The following is a 24,687-nucleotide window of genomic DNA, read 5'->3' on the forward strand; positions in this document are numbered from 1 at the left end:
CCCCAATTAGAGGTAGTTTTGAACAACCACAGTCACAAACAGTACCAGCATTGAAAAACAAAATCACGTCAGAGTGCTGATAGCATGGTATAGTTAACAGGGATCCTCAAACTACGGCCCTCCAGCTGTTGCAGAACTACACATCCCATGAGGCATTGTAAAACTCTGACATTCACAGACATGACTAGGCATGATGGGAATTGTAGTTCCTGAACACCTGGAGGGCCGCAGTTTGAAGACCCCTGGTATATTATATGATAAAATGTCTCAGTATACGATAATTCGGCTAAAATGTCCTCTCCCTTTTCTTTTTTCATATTACGATTTTCAATTGCCTTCCTATAGAACATGACTTCGTAGTTGCCTCACCGCGATCTAATACCCACGGTCTTTCTTTGCCCTTTGTTCTCCACAGGGGTCTTTTGAATGTGCCATGGCACTTACTCTACAAATGTTGGTTTATGTTTACTGCATACTTTATTGACAGACATGTTTTCTTTGATTGCCTGTCCTGTATGCTGTTTCAGATACAACAGCTTGGTAATATGCTGCTGTTTGGCATGTTGTACCTTAAAATCTCACGAATAAAAGTTATTAGACTTAATAATTTGAATGACGTTCTTCTGAATATGCAAGAAATGGGTAGTTTTCATAGGAGAATGTACATTCAAGTGATTTTCTACTCTTTACCATAAAAGCCTACAAATGTGCTTCATGTTTACTGAGTGTTACCAAGTCTCATCTCCTAAGCGCTTTGATTTCCCATGGAGAACACTATAAAAATATAAATTGAATTTAAATGAAAAAAAGTTTATTATAGTAATAATAAAAGCAATATGTCTCCAATGGACATGAGCAACATGAGCACAATAAAATAGTAACATAGGAATGTTAAAAATGCTGGTATAAGATTATTCTTTCTACACAAGAAGTATATCTTTATTTACAATATTCAATATGGGGGTGTGACCCCACTTTCTTCACGTGCTCTGTTCCCTATGTTACCTTGTAACCTGCCAGATGTCCTCGTACTCTGTCCTGAGAGATTTCCATCCAGGTCACGTTAACTATAGACTGATTTACCATGCTCACTGACACATTAAATGGAGCTGCATCAGGATCTGTGTGGACAAAAAGTGAACACAATAGATGCTTTTTTCTGTACAAGTGTTTGCTGTGATAGAGATATACTAGATAGTACCATTTTGTGGGAGTTTATAAGGGAAAAACAAACATCATATTATCACTGGGAGCATTTCCCCAGATACAGTATAATCACATAAAATGGAAGACTTTACCTATTATAAAGCTAAAGGATAAAATCTGAACACTCAGCCAATGCCTCTCAGCTGCCAAATGAGCTGCTTACCTGTGCTTGTAATCCCACTGGGATAAATACAGGTAAGGTCCAGTTCATATCTAGTCCATTAACGTTGTTTTCAATCATAAGCTCTGATGAAGGGGATGTTTTTGGACCCCGAAACACGTTGGATACTCTTTGGATTGTCCCTCTGACTTTTATTGGAGTAAAGTCATATCTGAACCTATTAGCAGTGGTGCTTCACTCCAGTTTACATTTTTGTTACATTACACAACAAGCAAGGAGACTGTGAAGGTCCTCTGGGGTGTAAAAGCTACCCGCTTGAGAACCAGATTACTTACATCAACATCAATACTTTAAAGGTGTTGTAAAGTCTCCAGGTTTTTCACCTTAATACATTCTATGCATTAAGATGAAAAACATTTTGTGCTGCAGCTGCCCCCAGAGCACCCCCTTTTTCTTACCGGAGCCTGATCCAATGATGTGCAAGAGCCCAGCGACTCCAGCCACTGTCTCCATCCTCATTGGACAGATTAATAGCAGCAGTAGCCATTGGCTCCTGCTGTACAGCTGTCTGTGTCAATCTATCCAAGTTCTAAAAAAAAAAACAAAAACACAAAAACTACATCCCCTAGACTGGTGCTTGAAGAAAGAGTGAATGAGCCTGCTGTGTGCTTGGCTGTGGGGCAGAAGTGTGGGAAGACCTGGACAGTAATCCTGCGGCTCCTATGGGAGAAGTGCTACATATAATTCCCTGCTACAGGTTTCCTTTAACGTCAGCATTAGGTACTTTTGAGATGGTCCTACCTGTGGTGCCAAGGATTTCAGTCCTGACCTACATTGTATACAATTTAATCTGCATCCCAAACTGCCATTTAATTTATGTATTACAGACATTTAGCGCTAAACAGTGCTTTACAAAGATCGTAGCTTAAAATTCATGGTCCCCACCTCCTGTGCTTACATGCACATACATACTAAGGCCAATTTACCTATCAGCATGTCTTTGAAATGTGGGAGGAAACCCACGCAGCACATGAAGAGAACATGCAAACTCCATGCTGTGCTGCCCACATTTGCTCTACTTTGGCGAACTATAGCAGCTATTTTTTATTTTGTGTTCCTTCATAAAAGTGAAAGCATTGGAAGCAGAAGAGCTGTTGGCTTACAATTCATTTGTATGAATATTGGTATAGGAGGTTGGAAGTGCATAAAATACCAGGCATGGCTGAATCAACTGCAACTGAAAGAAAGCCCATAACTATCATAAGAATCCTGGCAAGTAATAAAATGGCACCGGTGTATAATTATCTAGTATAATTTAGAGCAATATTTTTAAGCTTATTGGGCGAAACTCACTGTCCTCTCCTGAATACGCAGTATGAATTTCAGGTTCAGGGCCACTTCCAATATTATTGACAGCTTGGATGTATATCTGATATGGGACAAATGCTGGTGTGTTCTTTATATTGAATTGGGAATGTTTCACTTTTCTTTGATGCCATTCTGTCTCCACTCCCTTCAGACGCCAACTGACTTGGTACTCCATTCCGGGTCCGTTATGTTCATCAGAATTTAGAGGCTAAAACAACCAATAAGAAAAGCAGATTGCAGAGCTGTAGACAGATGTTAAGCTGTATGTCAGAACAAAAAGTGAACATCACATATCAACAGAAAACACTAAAGCTGAACGCAAAGGGCTCAATAGTTGTGATTGTTATTGCTGTCCCTCTGAAAACTGATTTGCAGTGGATCACTTTTCAGCATGTGCTTGACAGGCTGTGAGGAGGCCATATGCCACCATCTCTGGGCCTGTTTTAACCTTCATTACGGCAACCCACTATGCTGCAGCCACATACCAAGGATTGCATATGGCTGTGGTGCAGCTTCATTCACTTGAATGGGTTGTGTTTGGCAGCAGAACCACCTGCCGAATGCAACATGCCATTTAAATTTGCAGTGGCATGTGTACAGCCCTGCTATTCTGTGTTGAGGTGGGTGGTTGGTAGTTAGGGGTTATTATCTGCTGGCTACCCATGTGAATGATCCCTTAGAGGCCAAAATTAATGCAGCTTGATAGTCATTTATACATGTTTTAATGTATTTTTATAATGAGAGCAATGCAAAAGTACCTGAATTTGACTTATCCCCGGTATAACAGCATTCAGAAAGAGGAGGGAAAACAGCACAATGAGCTAACCAGTTGTGCTGCAGTATAGGAGCATGCTTATAGTAGGGGGCAAAAGAGTAGCAGATGAGCCCATCAGTCTGCTGCTTCTCCTTTCACCGTCCAGTCACAGGCTGGGGGAGGGAGGGGCAAGATCTCTAAGTGTTACTTAACTGTATTAAAAATCAGGTTTCATGACCTGCTAGACAGGGCTGTATTGTGTGGCAGAGCTGTGTAATTCTCAGGACTGGATGGGCAGACATTTAAATCCTTTAACAGGTAAAACAACTCTCTTCTATATGTAGTGGTACCCCCGTAAGGGCTGCTGAAAGTTGTGGCCCACCTGTCTGCCCAGCCCGAAATTCACTTCCCAATCACCTTATATCAATGGACAGTCCATATGCTTGTTTTTTGTATTATTATTGAGGTATTTGAACTTGGATAGGGATGGGAATATATGGGATGCCCAGTAGAATTATAGAACAGTCAATTTGGTACAGAACTACGTACACTCATTGTACATGACACTTCACTCTCTCTCCTGCACAACACTTGACTCCAGGCACAGCTAGCACATGGTTAGGTCCAACACTGACTCAGTCAAGCCCTAGCAGTCGCCATTTGTAGGCAGGGACCGCAGGTCCCTTCATGTGTAGCAAAAATAGAAAGTCTTTAGTGCTAGCTGTTCTATGGGGGACTACTGCTACCAGCAATCCCTCTTCAGGCCTCACCAGCCCTTCTGGCCACAGCTGCCTGACTCCACTGCCTGGGACATTGGAATCCTCACTGGTTCCACACCCAGCTCTGACTGTTGCCTCTCAGTCCTCTCTGGCATACCTCTCCACTCACTCACCAGCCCTCCTGGCTGCTCACACACCGGTAGTTCCCTCCTGAAGACTTGCCGGCAGCACTAGCTCCTGCTGTCCTCTCCAACTCCTCTCTGTGCCTCCTGTCCAGATCCTTTATGCAGTCTTGAAGGGATCCTTCTTCCACCCGAGTCCCAGGCAAAAGGTCATCCCCCCTAGAATGGGGCGCCCTCAAAGGCCCCGACAGCCTAGCACTCCATCCTCAGTTCTTCCACCCAACAACTCCTTCCCAGCTGGGCTGACTCTAGGTATTTAAGGAGGCCTACCCCCTACCAATCCAAGTTGGGGATTTGTCAGGGCTCCTTAGAACACCCCAGGCTGCGCTACCCCTCTTCCCCTCCCCTCTTTTAGAATTCTCTAAGCCAGAGGGAGGTAACTGAGAAGTGATGCTATCTGTGAGTCACCAGCCTACTCTAGGCCACTCCCAGCCCACACAAATAAAAATGGACAGGCCTAGCTTCCAGCTAGGCCTGCCTAAATTTACCTGCATTCACCAAAAATCTCAACTCTAGCACCTACCTAGAGGGTAGAGGGTGCTACATATATACAGTGCTGTGAAAAAGTATTTGCCCCCTTCCTATTTATTTTTATTTTTTTTTGCATATTTCTTACACTTAAATGATTCAGATCATCAAACAAATTTTAATATTGCACAAAAATAGTCTGGGTAAATCCAAGATGCAGTTTTTAAATTATTAGTTCATTTATTAAGGGAAAAAAGCTGTTCAAACCTGCCTGGCCCTATGTGAAAAAGTAATTGCCCCCTCCCATGTTGAATCATGAATGAACTGTGATTAACCACATTTTTTGGAAAGCTGAGTTAAATTTCACTTGCCACACCCAGGCCTGATTACTGCCAGACCTGTTGAATCAAGAAATTACATGAATAGAAGCGATTTGACAAAGTGAAGCACGCTAACAGATCACAAAAAGTCACACATCATACCACAATCTAAAAAAATTCAAGAACAGATTAGAAACAAACATGTATCGGTCTAGGAAGGGTTTCAAAGCCATTTCTAAGGCTTTGGAACTCCAGTGAACCATGGGGAGAACCCTTATCCACAAATGGAGATAACTTGGAACAGTGGTTAACCTTCCCAGGAGTGGCCGGCCTACAAAAATTACTCCAAGAGCATAACAAGGACTCATCCAGGAGCTCATAAAAGAACCCAGAACAACATCTAAAGAACTGCAGGCCTCACTCGCCTCAGGTAAGATCAGTGTTCATGATTCAACAATAAGAAAGAGACTGGGCAAAAATGTCACCAATGGGAGAGTTCCAAGGCCAAATTCACTGCTGACCAAAAAGAACACATAGGATCATCTCACATTTACCAAAAAACATCTTGATTATCCCTAAGACTTTTAGGCAAATATTCTGTGGACTGATGAGACAGAAATTAAACTTTTTGGTAGGTGGACGTCCCGTCACATCTGGCATAAAATGAATACAGCATTTCATAACAAGAACATCATACCAACAGTCAGACATGGTGGTAGCGTGATGGTTTGGGGATGCTTTGCAGCTTCAGGACCTGGACGACTTACCATAATTGATGGAACCATGAATTCTGAGCTCTACCAGAAAATCCTAAAGGAGAATGTCCTGCCATCAGTTTGTGACCTCATGCTCGAGTGCACTTGGGTTATGCAGCAGGACAATGATCCCAAACACAACAGCAAGTCCACCTCCAAATGGTTCAAACACAGCAAAATCTAGGTTTTGGAGTGGCCTAGTCAAAGGCCTGACTTAAATCCAATTGAAATGCTGTATCATGACCTTACACAGGCCGTTCATGCTCGAAAACCCTCCAATGTGCCTGAGTTAAAACAATTCTGGAAAGAAGAGTGGTCCAAAATTGCTCCACAGCAATGTGAAAGACTCATTGCCAGTTATTGCAAACGCTTGATTGCAGTTGTTGCCGCCAAGGGTGGCACAACCAGTTATTAGGTTTAGGGGGCAATTACTTTTTCACATAAAGCCAGGCAGGTTTGGACAGCTTTTCTGCCTTAATAAATGAAACAATCATTTAAAAACTGCATTTTGTATTTACTCGGGTTATCTTTGTGTAATAATAAAATTTGTTTGATGATCTGAGTCATTTAAGTGTGACAAATGTGCAAAGAAATAAAAAATCAGAAAGGGGGCATATACTCTTTCACAGCATTGTATTTCATCTGTGTACTTAGCTGTTCTTGGCGTTCAGCTTTAACTGCTGGAAAGACACTAATATATGCTGAGTGTCAATGCATGTTGCAATTTGTAGCCCTATTTAGCACCACCATAAGATCTTACCTCCCACCTCACAGTCATTTCATCAGGACTGTTGGCGTTAAAGTATACTACATCCGGATTCTTGTCAGGGGCTGGAATATAAACAAATCAAAAGTACTGCTTAATCCATTTTGATTATAATGTCTAGAAGTATGATATGAAGTATACTGTATATCACTAATTGTGTACTAAAGATGTTGGTTGGTTAGGTTATTTCTTTACTATTTTGTCTGTATTTTTCAATTTCTGTGAGTATTTTCAATAAGTAGAAAATTGTAGTTGTTAAGCAGCCATTTATCTGAAAGTAATTTTGACATAACTTTTTGCTTTGCTTGCAGGTCTATATTTAGAGTACTATATTTCATATATAGATTTCTGTATGTTTCCTCTATTAATCATCTGTATATCAATGAAAGTGCTTGGCACTTTGATGACTGCTGGGAGATGCTTGGTCAGCCTTGAAGAAACTCTTTGCTCATTCAAGATAGAATGACCTTCTCTTGCTAGTCCACCCCCAACCCAACCATACTCATTTTTCTCATGCTCCCTTGCCCCTCTGGGAGTCAAAAACTGTCTAAGCTCCATGTTGGATGGTGTCATAGCATTGGTGTCATAGCATTGATGAGGTTATTAAAAGATCAAAGTTATGTGGCGCTAGTCTATGTATATCAATAAAATGCTTCCTAGCTGCTCAATAATAAAACTCTCAATATGCAATAAACGCTTTATCCATTAGGGGGCAGTGAAAGCAACAAGCTGTAAGGTCCTGGTGATTACAACACAATATTAAATATCATCTAGTACCAGTGTACGTGAAAAACGTGACTAAGTGCTAACAACACCCGGTCATACGAAGTAAATAAATGTATGCTCCCTCAAATTGTGTTATCCAATGATGTGAAATGCTCTTCAAAACAATATGTGATGAAAACTAAACTGAAATGTGAAATGCAACACTATCTCACATACAAATGCAACACTATAACATATAATAATGACCGTGATCAAGTGCAAAAACTTGTGACATAAATGCACCAACGTGCATATTGATCCAATTCTAAAAGTGAGTTCCCAGAGTCCAACTCCTCTCCCAAAACAACAACAAATGAATAGAAAAAATATATAAATATAGTACAAAATAGTGAAAATGGTGACAGTAAATAATAATAATAAATAATAAACAAGTCCACAATAATGATGCTTCATGCAATGTGATTCAAAGTGTCCATATAGACGGTTGATATCAGTAGCCCTTAGCGTGACTTAATGCTGGATTCATGCAATAAGACGGACTGGTGCAGCACACAGGTGTTTCCCCCAGCCTCTCACCTCCAGCAGCGGCCCCCAGTGGGCCAAGTCAGGCCAGCGGTTAGTAATCCTCTGTGTGTGATGGTACTCCAGCAGCCGTCCCCCTCTTCCTACAGATGTATCTGGGTCGAGTTCTCTAGCAAATCACCAGCGCTCCCAAAATAACAATGAAGAAGGAGATGCTCCCATAGTGAAGTAATTCCAATACACATTTATTAAAAAGTAGTAACTTACATTAAAAGTCATCCCTTTGATAAAGTCACGTGGGTGTGACGCAACGCGTCAGGGTAGGAGGAGCCAGGTGCCGACGCTTCCTGGGAACGGCCGTACCCGGAAGCCAGAGTGTGTTCATTGTTATTTTCGCTGACATCTTTTGATTTTAATGTAAGTTACTACTTTTTAATAAATGTGTATTGGAATTACTTCACTATGGGAGCATCTCCTTCTTCATTGTTATTTTGGGAGCGCTGGTGATTTGCTAGAGAACTCGACCCAGATACATCTGTAGGAAGAGGGGGACGGCTGCTGGAGTACCATCACACACAGAGGATTACTAACCGCTGGCCTGACTTGGCCCACTGGGGGCCGCTGCTGGAGGTGAGAGGCTGGGGGAAACACCTGTGTGCTGCACCAGTCCGTCTTATTGCATGAATCCAGCATTAAGTCACGCTAAGGGCTACTGATATCAACCGTCTATATGGACACTTTGAATCACATTGCATGAAGCATCATTATTGTGGACTTGTTTATTATTTATTATTATTATTTACTGTCACCATTTTCACTATTTTGTACTATATTTATATATTTTTTCTATTCATTTGTTGTTGTTTTGGGAGAGGAGTTGGACTCTGGGAACTCACTTTTAGAATTGGATCAATATGCACGTTGGTGCATTTATGTCACAAGTTTTTGCACTTGATCACGGTCATTATTATATGTTATAGTGTTGCATTTGTATGTGAGATAGTGTTGCATTTCACATTTCAGTTTAGTTTTCATCACATATTGTTTTGAAGAGCATTTCACATCATTGGATAACACAATTTGAGGGAGCATACATTTATTTACTTCGTATGACCGGGTGTTGTTAGCACTTAGTCACGTTTTTCACGTACACTGGTACTAGATGATATTTAATATTGTGTTGTAATCACCAGGACCTTACAGCTTGTTGCTTTCACTGCCCCCTAATGGATAAAGCGTTTATTGCATATTGAGAGTTTTATTATTGAGCAGCTAGGAAGCATTTTATTGATATACATAGACTAGCGCCACATAACTTTGATCTTTTAATACGATATTTATGCAGGGTGGGTGAGGCCACCTCATATGTAGGCAGCTTTTCTTTGTTTATTACCCTTGATCCTGTGAGAATTGGGTTGTGCGCATTAGTCCTTTAATATTTTCTATTGATGAGGTTATCCTCCACCTCATGTGACAGTGCAGCCAATTGTCAGACCCAAGCACTGCATTATGGGAGAGGATCACATATTCCCCCATAATAAGACACATTGGATATCTGCATTAGTATTTGCATTAGTCCCAACAGAGCAGTGGGGGAACCATAAATAGGTGAGTATAAATTGGTAGGGAGCGGACTAGTAATAGACCCTGTCACTTTGCCCTGATAGTACATAGGGCTCAGTCTTTTGGAGCTAGCTATAGACAGACAGATATGTGCCCAAAGGCTGAGAAACATTGGCCCACTGATAATTATGAACCACAACCCCAATGGACTATAGCAGGGTACACATGGTCATACCCTTTCTTCTTGCTTGACTTCATAGTCCTCATTGTTGCCTATGGACTATCCTTCAGCTTTAAGACATACCACAACCAACCTATCTCACACAAAAAATAATTATCTTAGGATTGGTTTATCTAAAATGAACCCTATGTTCACAGAAATTTGGATGGGTGATGGGTGGTTGGTCTGCATATGGCATAAACACTGGTACGATAATGTATATTGATCCACTTACATAAACATCACATGGATGTTGAATTCCTCCACTGACACCTCTAATCTGCAAGCCTGCACATTGACTAACTTCCAGTTTGAAGAAGAAGCAATATGCAATAGCATTGAGAATTGCAAGTTAAAATGTTTACCTGCTGGCGGTGTGCTATAAATCTCAGATGCAACACTTGGAGGGCTTTTTCCGATTCCATTTACAGCAAGCACACGGAACTGGTAGTTAAAATAAGGACTGAGATACAATTGCACTGTGGTGACATTTCCTGGGACAGTGGTTTCATCCTCCCATTGTCTTGGCTCTTCAGTACTCTTCACTGATTGGATGAGGAACTCTGTGAGAAGAATGATTGTAGTTATCAAAAAGTTATGTTCTCCGTTGTCCAAAATGTTGACAAATCTCTCAGGCTAGAATTTTGGCAGCTGCCATTGTTAACTTGTTTTTTTTAAGTCCTAAAGTTGTGTCTTCCTATACTAGTTTGTGAGCCAGTGACCTAGACCAGGATAATGATAAGTATACCATGGAGATTACCATTGCTGACTACTCACGCCCTCCACCACCATTCCAGCCTAGGCCTAAATTACATATACCTTGTCCTTAAGCCTCCTGGTATACTTACATCCCATTTTCCAGGAGGCTGCAGGATTGGCACACAGAGGGGCCAGGGGCAGTCTGGAGAACAAGCCGGGGGGAAGGGACTGGTCTGACGTGTCATCAACAGTGGTGGCTGGTACTCAAAAATTTTTGGGGGGGTGCAAACAAACTGAAAAATTCTGAAAAAAAACATCAATTGCAGCCTCACTGTGCCCAAACGCAGCCACTGTGCCCATCAAACGCAGCCACTGTGCCCTCAATTGCAGCCACTGTGCCTTCAAACGTAGCCAATGCGCCCATCAATTTCAGCCACTGTGCCCATCAAATGCTGCCACTGTGCCCCATCAAATGCTGCCACTGTGCCCCATCAAATGCTGCCACTGTGCCCCATCAAATGCTGCCACTGTGCCCCATCAAATGCTGCCACTGTGCCCCATCAAATAGTGCCACATCAAATGCTGTTACTGTGACCATCAAATAGTGCCACATGAAATGATGTTACTGTGCCCATCAAATAGTGCCACATCAATTGCTTTCACTGTGCCCAGCAAATAGTGCCACTGTGACCCCCCCACTTGCTCTCCGTCTGCCCGGCACTTACCTGTCTTGGTGGCGGCAGGTGACGGCGGTGAGCGGTGGGACCTTGCAGCAGGTCAGAAAGTGGCTCCTGTGTCCTCTGTGCATCTCCTCCCCTCCTCCCAATAGGCGTCCAATCGTAGCGCCTGTCGTTTCAGCCAATCAGGTGACGGGTAACAGACCCACGCACCTGATTGGCTGAGAGGCGGTTCAGTGTTAGGAAAGCGAATATTCATTTGCTTTTCTAACACACCTGGGTGAACTGCGAGCGCAATGCTTTGCGCTCACAGTTCACCTTTTTTTAAGCCTATTAGAGCCTATGGCTCTAATCAGGTGCTTCAAAAACACCCCCCCGCAGCTGGAATTCAGGCGCCTGGTGTCTGAAAAGGGGCCGGATGCCTGAATAGGGGTTGGCTACAATGGCAATGGATAGATTCATGCAATGCATGAATTTATCCATTATAAACAGAGGGGGGTGGCTGGATAGAGGGGGCGGCGCCCGTGCGCCCTTAATGGACGCACCGCCACTGGTCATTGGAGATGGCGGACTGCACCCGGAAGAAGCAGTGAGATGAAGAAGACCTAGATGGCGGCCCGGGACCGACTATTTGGCACCTAAACAACAGATTGCAGTGAGACAACCCTGGATTTGCTGTGTGGGTGCTTTGAAGGGCACTACAGGTTAAAGGGAAAAAATATGGGGGGGGGGGGCGTTTGAGTACCACTTTAACTTTTGCAAGGAAAGACAAGGCATAACTTCGTAGAACTTAGTAGTATGGATCTACTAAATGTTCTGACATGTGGGTTACACTAAAGGTATTCTCCAGCTATGCATTTTTCTGTTGTAGGCTCAGTTGCAATTGCCAAAGTGGGTGTTAAATGTTTCCAAAGCATCAGAAGGATCTCATTGTTAAAAGGTATTAGTCAGGAGAAGGGTATAAAAGAATGTCCAAGGCATTGGATATACCATGGAACACAGTGATGACAGTCACCATCAAGTGGAGAAAATATGGCACAACAGTGACATTACCAAGAACTGGACGTCCCTCCAAAATTGATGAAAAGACGAGAATAAAACTGGTCAGGGAGGCAGCCCGGAGGCCTACAGCAACATTAAAGGAGCTGTAGGACTATCTGGCGAGTACTGGCTGTGTGGTACATGTGACAACAATCTCTCGTATTCTTCATATGTCTGGGCTATGCGGTAGAGTGGCAAGACAGAAGCCTTTTCTTACAAAGAAAAACATCCAAGCCCGGCTAAATTTTTCAAAAACACATCTGAAGTCTCCCAAAAGCATGTGCGAAAATGTGTTCCGGTCTGACGAAACCAAGGTTGAACTTTTTGGCCATAATTCCAAAAGATATGTTTGGTGCAAAAAACAACACTGTGCATTACCAAAAGAACACTATACCCACAGTGAAGCATGGTGGTGGCAGCATCATGCTTTTGGGCTGTTTTTCTTCAGATGGAACAAGGGCCTTAGTCAAGGTAGAGGGTAGACATGTGCACTGCCGAAAAATTTGTTCGTTTTCGTTTCATTTGTTTTTTGTTTTTTCCGTAAATTCAAAATTTCATAAATTCGAAAATTCGGAATTTGAAAATTCGTAAATTTAGAAATTCGGAAATTTGGAATTCGGAAATTTGAAAATTGGGAAATTAGAAAATTCTGAAATTGGGAAATTCAAAAATTTTAAATTCGGAAATTTGAAAATTCGTAATTTGTAAATTCGAAAATTCGGAAATTAGAAAATTCGGAAATTAGAAAATTAAAAAAATTGGGAAATTCTAAAAAAATCCGAAAATTTGGAAATCCGAAATTAAAGGAAAATCAGAAAATTAAAAAGAACGAAAGTTCAAAAATCCAAAAATTAGAAATAATAAATAACTAACTAATAATAACGAACTATTAAATTATAGGTATTGGAATTTCCTTTCAAATTTGGCTGTTAGTGAACGTAACGAATACGAATTTATCTGTTACGAATTATCCGAAATAAAGAATGCCGCATCTAAACAAATGGAACGAAACGAAATAATAATAAACAATAATAATACATTTTTATTATCATTATCAATTTATTATTATTAATTTGTTACATTCCATTCGTTTAGATATGGTATTTGTTATTATGAATAATTTGTAACTTTGGATAGATTCCTATTCGTTATGTTCACTAACAGCCACATTTGAAAGGAAATTCCAATACCTATAATTTAATAGTTACCGTATACATTCGAGTATGAGTCGAGATTTGCAGCCCTTTTTTTTAGGCTGAAAGTGCCCCCCTCGACTTATACCCGAGTCACCGCCGTCTGCCTACATGATCAGCGTGTCATGCAGACAGGCGACGGCCAGCGTGTGATAATACCATTCAGCGGCCATTCCATTGTTCAAAAGCCGTGCCTCCTCCTTGGCTGTGATAGGCAGAACACTCCATTTCCCAGCAGTCAGTGTACAGCCTATCACAGACATTCTCTCATTTTTGTCCGTGGTATGAGGATGAGCGAATGTCCGTGATAGGCTGACCGCTGACTGCTGGGAAATGGAGCGTTCTGCCTATCACAGACGAGGAGGAGGCGCGGGCTTTGAAAAGTGGAATGGCCGCCGAATGGTATTATCACACGCTGATCGGTGCAGAGCGCCACACGGAGGATGCAGATCGCCACAGGGAGGCATGCACAGGACACAGGCAGGCTGTACAGGACACAGGGACACATGCACAGGACACAGGGACACATGCACAGGACACATGCACAGGACACAGGACACAGGAAAACATGCACAGGACACAGGGACACATGCACAGGACACAGGGACACATGCACAGGATACAGGGACACATGCACAGGACACAGGGACACATGCACAGGACATAGGGACACATGCACAGGACACAGGGACAAATGCACAGGACACAGGGACACATGCACAGGACACAGGGAGGCATGCAGCTGCAGATGGGCATTGTGACCCTCTTTTCCACTTACAGTAGCTGCTGCATTTCTCACCCTCGTCTTATACTCGGGTCAATACGTTTTTCCCAGTTTTCTGTGGAAAATTAGGGGCCTTGGCTTATATTCAGATTGACCTATACTCGAGTATATACGGTAGTAATAGTTAAGTTATTATTAGTTAGTTACTATTTCAGATTTTCGAGTTTTTGGGTTTTTGAATTTTCGGATTTTTGTTCTAATTTTTGCTCCAATTTTCGTTCTTTTGAATTTTTGGATTTTCATTCTTATATTTGGATTTTCGTATTTCAAATTTCCGAAATTTTGAATTTTCGGATATTTCCGAATTAACAAAGTTGTCTAAATATGTTAAAAAAATAATTTGGAACTAAACGAATTGAGGGGTGATCTGAAGAGGGCTGTGCACAGGATCTGACAGATTTGGAGTGTTTTTGCAAAGAAGAGTGGGCAAATATTGCCAAGTCAAGATGAGCCATGCTGTATTAAAATCAAAAGGTGCTTCAACAAAATATTAGTTTAAGGGTGTGCACACTTATGCAACCATATTTTTTTTTTTTTACTTCCCTCCACCTTTAAGATTTCAGTTTGTTGTTCAACTGAGTTGTACAGTTTATAGGTCAAATTAAAGGTGGAAAAAGTTCTGAAATGATCTATCTTTGTCTAATTTTTTTTACATCACAGAAACCTGACATTTTAACAGGGGTGTGTAGACTTTTTATATACACTGTAGCTGCTTAGAAGTTACTGAAGAGCCCTGGTGCTCAGCCTGTGATCCTTTAGCAGGGCCCCTGTAGGCAGTGTGTTTTCCTTATTTCTTTCACTCTTTTCACTCTATTTTTTCTGTGCTGTCCATCTCTATTCTCTTTTTTGTTTTTTTGTTTTTTTTTATAATGAATTATGCTGAAATATTAAATGTGGCACAATTCATTTTTAAGGCAGCTGTTGACAGCCTTGACATCCTGATGTGTAGGCAGGGTTGCAGGTAAAAAGTATAGTTGCCTTGGCCAATTGACAGGAGATCAATTGATTCTGGAATTGCTGCACTTCTCTCTTCTGTCACTATGTGGCCAGTTATCTGGTGGCATTAGATAAGACAAGGGCATTGCAAGGATAGATTAGGAATAGATGGGGCATCTCAGCCAATGGGCAAGGATCTTCCTGGGTCCCTTGGCCTGCTGGGGGAGCCTATTTATTTGGATGAGGTCAGGTGATCGGGGGTTCTGTGCCACCTGAATGGCTGTCTGGGTGGATGTGTGTTGTACTGCCCCGGGCTGCTAGGCCAGAGCCTGAGGCCTATCCCGGGGACATCTGGCTGCTAGACCATCTGAGAGCCTATCCAGAAGCAGGAGAGCAGCGCATGGTTGGGACTGCGGCTTGCAGTCCAACCAGAAGGGAATGTTCTGCTGGCCGGAGAACCTATTGTGGTTGGAAGTAGAGCGGGACCATCTGCCTTGTTACCAGGGACCACCATGAGTAGCTGAAGCAAGTACCAGGACAGTATTCTCACCAACCGGTGACGGTGAAGAATTGGGAAAATCAGTAGATGTCAAGCCAGGGACCCAGCCAGCGGAGGTGATGCTTGCAGAGCAGTCTTGTGTGACATGCCAGGGACCTAGCAGGCCAGTGGGGTGACACTTGAGGAGTATCTGTGAGTGCCAAGTTAGGGACCCAGCAGGGACGTGGGGGTGACGCTTGAGGAAGATACTCAGTGAGAAGATTGGAAGAGCTCAGGAGATCCAGTGACAGAGGATCAGTGGGTCTAAGTGATAGACTGAGAGCTCAGTTGAGAGAAGATCTAAAAAGGAGATTGTAGAGGAAGTGAACGAGTTCATTGCAACCTTTGTTAGAAACTGTTCAAGATTGTTGCTATAGGAGACAGTGTGTCTACACATGCAGATGTGGTGCCCAGCTGGGTGCCTTTCCCTACATGGCTGTCTCCGAGTCTGCTAATTAACATTGCAACTACTAAAGGGTGTCTTGGCCCTAACCCTCTCTCTCCCAGTTCTCTTCAAGAGAAAATAAATCTCTTTTGCATTCAAGAAGTGTCTGGGGCCCATGAATCTACCTTGCATTACACCCATCATGCCTCATAACCCACTCTACACAGAAGGATGTCAGCTGTCCCTAACTCTGGAGGTCACCATTAGGCCTGGAGAGGCCCGGGACTTGGCTACATTTGGCGCCCAACGTGGGGCAAAGGCATTATCCTCGCCACAGTCGCCTATAGCAACCGGCTACAGCTCCATTGGGATTTCGTCTGGCTTTGTGGGAAAGTGGCAAGTAACATCTATACTTCTCATAGACTGTGTTATCATGCATCCTAACAATGTGGAGAAGAACCAACAAGTCTCATTGCTCATGGGAGAGTAACAGCCTGGTCTTTTGACACTTCCTGCCAGTGCTGCTATGGTTAGAACAGACTCCATTACAGATTTGGCGCGCTTCAGAAGCAAAAGGGTGAGCGCTGAAGTTTCCAGAAAGTATCTGCACCAATCCGTTGGCAGGGGGAGGAGCCCCCCCACTCTGCAGAGGAGGATAAGGAAGTGCTGCCACGTGTGCCTGGTTGTGGGTTGGAGAAGATGGAGCAATTTGGAAGTATGATGGCGGATTGGAAGATGTATGCTCCGGGTGTTGGCCTTGGTCTGAGCGAGTCAAAAAGCATTCTGACTGACATCGGAGTGCGGTATACACCTAAGGTTAGTATTGCCCTGTACACGGCTGGAGGCTATGAGACCTTGGGACTGATCTGCGGCTTGGTCACACATCTGAGGCCTTGGATCGTCTGTGGACACTGCGGGGAACCCCTGCTCGAGTCTACCTTTCATTACACCTTGGCTCGTAACCCACTCTACACAGAAGGATGTCAGCTGTCCATAACTCTGGAGGTCACCATTACACCTGGAGAGGCCCGGGACTATAATATAAAATTTGCTAAACGTCCAGCAGAGAAAGAGAGACTCTGTGGCTGATTTACCAAAGGAGTCATACATGTTCACTTGCTAGGTGAGTTTTCACTTACAAGAGAATATTCACTTACCTAAGCGAGTGTGGTAGAAATTTACTTTGAAAAGAATACTGTATCATGCGCAGGTAAAATGTTAAAAGGATTTTTGCATGCACGATTGGATGACTGAAGTCATCAAACTTCACCTCATTCAGTAAGCAAATATTTTCATTTCCTCTTTGCAGAGTAAATTTTCACTTAACTTAGTGAATGAAGTGAGGCCGTTCTGATGTGAGTCATGTTCCATTCCTTTAGTAAATCACTCCTATTGGTCTGCAGTGAGGAAGTTTGGAGGCGATTATTGATCTCTAATTCAGAAAATGCCTTTTTCTCAGGCTAATGCAGCAGCTTTAGTACTTTTGATTCACTGACTTAGAACAAGTATGTAAACAGAAATTCCAACTTCACTCTGACTTTTTTCACCCTTCATTCATGTTCCAAGTCAGTGACTCAGAAAGTATTTCAACTAAAGACAGCCAGGCAACTAGCATTTTTAAAAGAAGGTCAGTAATAGTAACCTCTATATCTCCTTCATAGATTTCCTTAACTTCCCTGGCGGTATGATTATTTCAGATTTTTGATGCTCAAAGCGGTACAATTGTTTTGCATGGAAATTTGGCGTTTTATATTGTAGGCCTGTAATTCTTAGCAATAACACACTTATATCTGTCCAAACAAGAGTCTAGTAGACAGCCCGAGTATGATAAATACCTGGAAACACAAAATCATAAATTATAATATAATAAATAGCTACATAATTTATAATATAATAAATAACTATAAATAATAACAAATAATAATATAATAAGAATTATTCAATAATGTAATCAAATCAAAAACACAGAAATGTGCTCAGTTGCAGAATTGTCACTGTCATTACTTTCAGTGTTTGATGACGAATTTCCCCACAAATCACTATCGCTCAATTCTGCAAGCGATTCTAATTTATTATCGCTGTTTTCTAGCTGGTCAGTAACCGCTTTTGATGTAAAGGGACAGTTTTGGTTGCTATGGAGAATCTCCAGTTTCCAGGCAGAAAGAACAGTATATATAATAAAAAACTGCATGCAGGGCACTGGACAAACCACTAGGGACAAAAGGGATGTGAAATTATTTGATACAGTAATGTAATCTGTAAGATTACAGTGTACTGTATGTATTGTGTGTGTTTCACTTTTTGAATTTACCGTTCTCCGTCCCCGTGCGTCACAGCGCTCGCAGGGAACGGAGCTTGCTCTGTGATACATTGAGAGAAGACACAGCCCGCGGACACAGCGGGAGGACATCGCAGGATCCTGGGGACAAGGTAAGTAACTGTACCACTATACTGCGATGCAATCCCGAGTGTGGCTCGGGGTTACCGCTTTTGGTACTGAAAATCCACCCCGAGCCACACTCGGGATTACCACCAGGGAGGTTAAAAGAGAAGTATGGGAATTTCTTTTCCCCATATTTATACTTACCTAAGTAGATGCAGCATCAGACCGATGCTGCATCTGTCCCCCTGTGTCTCTGCACTGAGAACAGAGCCACCGAACACCGCCGATGGCTCAGTTCTCTCAGCTCCCCGAGAGCTGCTGCCTGTCAATCAGCAGCTATCCTGCTCTGCTCCTCCACGCTTAATTGAGCGCTGAGCTGTGGAGGGGCGGGGAGCGGCCATTTCAGTCTCTCAGCAGCTCGCTGAGAAGCTGAGACAGCCATCAGTCCAGGCACCTGGTGGATCCAGACTTCCAGAGTCAGAATGACGTGATGCCTGGACTGATCTGTGTGACGTCAGCAGAGAGCGGACTTCAGAACGCTCTCTGCTGAAAACGGGTCACAGGAGTGCAAAGCGAATTGCACTCCTGTGATCCTTAGGAGAAGCCCAGCCAAACAAGCTCAGGCTGGACTTGTCCGTTAAATGGTGCAGCCCTGGGAACTTGTTTCAGAGATCCCACTATTAGAATTCCTCATATACAAGAAAATGAGAAAGAGATATTTTGACTATCGTTTTTGGGTGGACTGACCCTTTTAGCTATCTACGCAGGCTGACAGACTTGCATTGACCAAAGCACTAAATTGCAATAATAGTAGCAGTGCTAAGCACGATGCACAGCCTGTATATGTAATATGAAGATGCAAGAAGTCAGCTACTGAACCAAATTGCCAGCAATCAAGCAAAACTAAAACCAGCCATTAGCGGAAGATGACAGACCTGTGATGGGGCTGTTGTGACTGTCACCAGCTGTCCACGACAACAAAACACTACGGTCATGTTTTTCCAAAAGATGCAGCTCTTCAGGAGGCATTGGAACATCTAAAATAAAAGTAATTGAGATAATAATAAAGTTGAGAATTCATGTACATACAGGTTGGTCATACATGTGTTGATCTCTAATTGACTTTTATGTATGATTGAAGACTTATAATGCTTGTGTCCATTAGAATTATTCCACACCTGAGCTCACCGCACTTTTTCTAGACAGAAATGTTTAAAGCATAAACAGAGAGGAGATTCTCTTTTATTCTAATGGTCATTCATTAAATAAAAATGTAAATTGTAAAAGAACTTTAGTCTAGGTTCACACTTGTGCGATGACAGACATCAAATGTGATTCGCACTGCACTCTACTGATGTTGAGTTTTTCATTTATTGCTTTGTTAATACAGTAAGTATACATTGTCATGTCAATGAATTTCATGGATGGAACCTTCAGTGTTCTTGCTATTGTTGGTTTACTGGATAGACTGCATCTATCTATAGACAAACACACTCTGATTGTGAAAATTTTCTCACACAGATTTAGGTTTTGTAAGGCTTTGTCTGTACCAACACTTGCATAGCTTACAATAAAGCCTAGTATACATGACGAGATTATCGGACGAATGATCGTTCGCTTTTTTTTTTTTTAATTCTAGTCTCCATATTGAATGTGAATAGGTTACTAAAGTACAAAAATACTGGTACGACAGAAAAAAAATTTGGAAGTGATGTAATGTATTTGTATTGTATTTTACAGACGAAAACTGTACTGGTTAAATGAAAATGGTACGATCGGGTATCGTACGAAAAAAAATTTTTTGTTTGTCTCTTTGGAAAACTTCGGACCACAGCTGAGAACTAACGATCAGATTATCGCACGATCGTGTCGAAAGGGGAATTTTGCGGCTGGTTTTCTCATCGTGGTTTTCTCATCGTGTGTACAAAGCTTAATGCCGTATACACACGGGCGGACTATTCGACCGGACTGGTCCGACGGGACGAATCCGACGGACAATCCGACCGTGTGTGGGCTTCATCGGACCTGCAGCGGACTTTTTTCGGGCAAAAATCAGAAGAACTTTTGATTTTAAACACGTTTCAAATCTTTCCGACGGACTCGAGTCCGGTCGAAAAATCCGCTCGTCTGTATGCTAGTCCAATGGACGAAAACCGACGCTAGGGCAGCTATTGGCTACTGGCTATCAACTTCCTTATTTTAGCCCAGTCGTACGTCATCACCTATGAATCCTTCGGACTTTGGTGTGATCGTGTGTAGGCAAGTCCGTTCGTTCGAAAGTCCGTCGAAAGTCCGTAGGAAAGACCGTCGGACCTTTAATGTCGAAAAGTCCGCCCGTGTGTACACGGCATTAGAACACCAAGTAACATAAGTAAGTTTCGGTACAGTCATAAAGAACCTACATTTTTTTTACAATCAGAGACTGCGATTTACTAAAGGCAAATAGACCATGCACTTTGCAAGTGCAGTCGCTCCAGAGTGTAGTAAATGAGGTGAAGTTTCACTTTGCAAAGTATTCTATACACAACCACATGCAAGGAAAAAGAAAATCTGTATTTTTTGCTTGCACATGATTAGATGATGGAAGTAAGCAGAGCTACCCCCCATTTACTAAGTCCTGGAGCAACTGCACTTGCAGAGTGCCCTTGCATAATGCATGGTCTATTTTCCTTTAGTAAATCTACTCCAGAGTGTACTTGCCTTTGGGTGGATGAAAATTATCCAGTAAACCAACAATAGTGAGACCACTGAAGGTTCCATCTATAGAGTTTACTAACATGACAGTGTAAACTTCTTAACATCACAAAAATTGAAAAAAATTGTAGACTAACCCAGTTAGTGAAAAGATATGACAACCCAATTCACATACCCATCTGTCAGATCAATTGCGAAAGTGACTTAATCTATGAGTTTCATGCAAAGAACCTCCTAGTTTTATTGTAAATTCGGAACAGAATGTGAAAATTTGTTGCAGATGTTTTGTAAAGAGAATAACACACTACCGGACACTACACATCTCAGAACTCAGATAAAGTACGCACCCCTCACAGTCACATGGGCTTCTGCTGTCATGGTATCCAGCAAGGTGCTTACTATGCAATAATAGCTTCCTGCATCATCCCAGCTTACATTGTAGATTGTCAGGATGTTTGATTTCACATGTATTCTGCAGCAGGGAAGTAAGAAAGTGTATAGTCATCATTTCCTGACTAGCTTTCCATAAATCATTAATGTACTTGTTTGCTAAATAAATTGGGTATGTATCTTTTTAAAATGTAGAGTTAAAGGGGTTGTAAAGGTAAATTTTTTTTTTTTTTTAAATAACAAACATGTTATACTTACCTTCACTGTGCAGCTCGTTCTGCACAGAGTGGCCCCGAACCTGGTCTTCTGGGGTCCCTCGGTGGCTGTTTCAGCTCCTCCCCGCAAGCATTCACCACCTTAATGCGAGCTCCCGCATGGTGGTGAGTGCTTGCGGGCGCGCTCCCGTGATACAGCCGGCGGCTATAGCCGCTCGCTGTATCACTCGGCCCTGCCCCCTGGCGCGCCGCGTCATCGGATGTGATTGACAGCAGCGCGAGCCAATGGCTGCGCTGCTTTCAATCCATCCACTGCAGCCAATCAGCGACCAGGCTGAGCTGCAATGGAGATGACGAGAACGAGCAGCGGAGATTCGAGGCGTCAGGTAAGTAAAACGGGGGGGCTGGGGGCGGCGGTATTGTCAAAGTTTTTTCACCTTAATGCATAGAATGCATTAAGGTGAAAAAATTTTTACCTTTACAACCCCTTTAAAATAGCAATGGTCAGCAGTGACCTACAAACAAAAACATTCAGAGTCGATCTTTCAGAAACAAAAAAAAGTCTAATTAAAGTGAATCTAAAGCCACTTTCTGTCAGTTTTTTGTGCACTGTTTCCCTGCTGGAGAGATTGGTCCTCTATGTATACTGGTGACCATCAGAAGGTGAAGGGAAAATGAAAATGTTATTGTCACTTGTACAGGAGATGAAGTGAAATCTTCCAATGATTAATTCTTCCAGTGAAAATTGTTCTAGAGGGACTAATTTTGGAAAGATTTGCTGTTGTGTCTTTGGGACAGGAAATAAAGGGAACTTTCCCAATTGGTCTAAAATAAAGTTTTGGCTTTATATATACTTTAAAGGTAATTTCTGGATCCTGGTGTTAACTGTATGTCAATGTTGTTAGCGCTACGGTATTGCAAAGGTTTTATCTTCCATACCATTGTACACAAGCTCACAAAGGGAAAGACATGGTGTAGCACCAAGAATAACTTCACTACAGCAGTGCTAACAATTTGTGGGATTTGTACCACTGATGAAACTTTTCCCACTGTAGGTGATTATTAGTAGAACCTAGAACCCTTTTAAAGCACAATATGGTCACTACAGTGTCACCAGTCAAACCATCACATTGCAAAATCAGTAGCAGAGAGAAAGCACATCTTCTCAGCTGGTCATTTTTTCCACCATCATGTTGCTGGCACCCTAATTTGGTGATAAATATTCCTATTAAATAGCAAAATTTTAACAATGTACTGATTGTGATGGTGCACAAGTAAAGTGTAAGAAACATGATGCCAAAGCCTTAGTTATTATTGTTATAAAGCTAAATGTGATGGATGAGATGGTAATACCTTTTGTTGTCCTCTCCTAATTCCCATCCGTCCTTCTGCCACTGAATTTTCCGAGAAGGAAGCAGGTGAGGATCACAATGAATATGACAGGTCAGGGTTGTACTATGCCCTCTCTTAACCCATGGATGCTCAGGAGACACATATCCTCTTGTAGGTTCTGAGAGTGGAACATATGGGGAATTTAGTGTATTGCGCAATATGATGTGCTATTGCTAAAGAATATTATCTGAGTAACAATTAATCAGTACCTCGAAGTACCACATTGGCCATGATTGAGGCATTGCCTTTTATGTTTGACACTTCACAAATATATGAGCCAGCATCTTGTGCTTCTGCTTGCTGAATATGAAGGGTTCCATGTTCATCTATTGTGTAACGTCCACTTACAGGATGCACTATTCTTTTCCCGTGGTACCTGGTTTACAAAGAGAAATGTGTATGTTTTTTCATACAGCTGTACAAATCTCCACCAAAAATGATAAGCACTGAAGCCTGTCGTTGTTGACATCATATACTGCTGGATAACGAATGCTTTTCTACATTATGCAGCCAACGTTTGACTTAGTGCTAGGGTAGAGGTAATATTTTTTTTATTTCTGCAAAGATTTACCAGCACATTTGAAAAACACAATAAGTGACAGGGAACATGTTTTACTCGTCATCATTTGCCAGTTACTTGATACAGTGATTCTTTATTTCAAGGCCTCATGTCTACAGGGCCTTAAGCCAGTGGGTCTTAAGCGTGAATGGCACAAGTACACCATTCAGCCCCGCTGCCAGCAGCCTGTCAAACTCTGAGATGGATGGTGTATCTAACGATACTAACAATAGTGAAGTATGCACCCAGGAACACAGACTGCTTGCATTTAAAACATTCCCTGAGTGCATATTGCCCTAAAGGTGAGTATTGGTAGGTGCACCCTTAAGACGCAGCAGCTATTAGCCTCTTTTAGAGTTTGACAGGCTACTGGGAGCAGAGCCAGATGTTCTGCCGTAGCTAAATGCCCAATGCATGAGGCCTAAATGTTAATTGCAAATATTAGGTTGTGTTTTTGAATTTGTAACGTAATGTTTTGTGAAATACTGTACTCCTGTATTAGGAACTTATTGCTGTATTTAACACAAAATTATTGATTATTTCAAGCAATGCTTGCTGCTTTTGCCCAGGACACCATGTAAATTTAAAAATGTGAAACATACAGGGCTGCATTCTTTTCCTAAAAAAAGAGATGTTCTAAGCTGTTTAAAGGGACATTTTTATCATTTAAAAAATCTGTGACTCAAAGAAAGGCCCGGACTGGGACAAAAAATAGGCCCAGGCATTCTGGACTGAGCAGCCCATGACATGTTATCCGGCCCCTTCCCCTCTCCCAGGGGATCCGCCAGGGTGTAGAGTGGGAACCGGAAAAAATCATGGGGGAGGGGAGCGGAGAGCACAGGGAAGAACCTTGAGAACATGGGATGGGGGCAAGAGCACGGGAGGGGGGCGGAGAGCACTGTGGGGAGAGGTGGAGAGCATGGGGGAGAGGCAGAGAACACAGGGAGGAAGAGGAGAGCACAGGGGGGGCAAGGAGCACGGGGGGGCTGGAGAGCACAGGGGGTTGGAGGGCACAGGGGAAAACAAAAACACGGGGTGGGGCCGAGAGCACAGGGAGGGCAGGAGTGCACGAGGGGGTAAAGAGTACAAGGGGGAAGGTGGAGAGCACAAG

At 42.5% G+C, this 24,687-nt stretch overlaps 1 protein-coding gene across 10 annotated transcripts in view; it reads right to left on the bottom strand.

Moving 5' to 3' along the window:
* Positions 1 to 24,687, bottom strand: part of CHL1 (cell adhesion molecule L1 like) — a 290,056-nt gene that overhangs the window by 59,155 nt on the left and 206,214 nt on the right. For all 10 annotated transcript variants that reach the window (XM_073592465.1, XM_073592461.1, XM_073592456.1 and 7 more), the window contains 8 exons: positions 23,227 to 23,393; positions 22,979 to 23,135; positions 21,368 to 21,492; positions 19,262 to 19,363; positions 10,056 to 10,253; positions 6,654 to 6,724; positions 2,681 to 2,903; positions 1,006 to 1,121 (listed from right to left, as the gene is read on the bottom strand). In XM_073592465.1, coding sequence (XP_073448566.1) covers positions 1,006 to 1,121; positions 2,681 to 2,903; positions 6,654 to 6,724; positions 10,056 to 10,253; positions 19,262 to 19,363; positions 21,368 to 21,492; positions 22,979 to 23,135; positions 23,227 to 23,393 — 1,159 coding nt within the window. The remainder of the gene's footprint in view (positions 1 to 1,005; positions 1,122 to 2,680; positions 2,904 to 6,653; positions 6,725 to 10,055; positions 10,254 to 19,261; positions 19,364 to 21,367; positions 21,493 to 22,978; positions 23,136 to 23,226; positions 23,394 to 24,687) is intronic.

This window comes from Aquarana catesbeiana, linkage group LG07, assembly GCF_042186555.1.
Source record: "Aquarana catesbeiana isolate 2022-GZ linkage group LG07, ASM4218655v1, whole genome shotgun sequence".
NCBI lineage: Eukaryota > Metazoa > Chordata > Amphibia > Anura > Ranidae > Aquarana > Aquarana catesbeiana.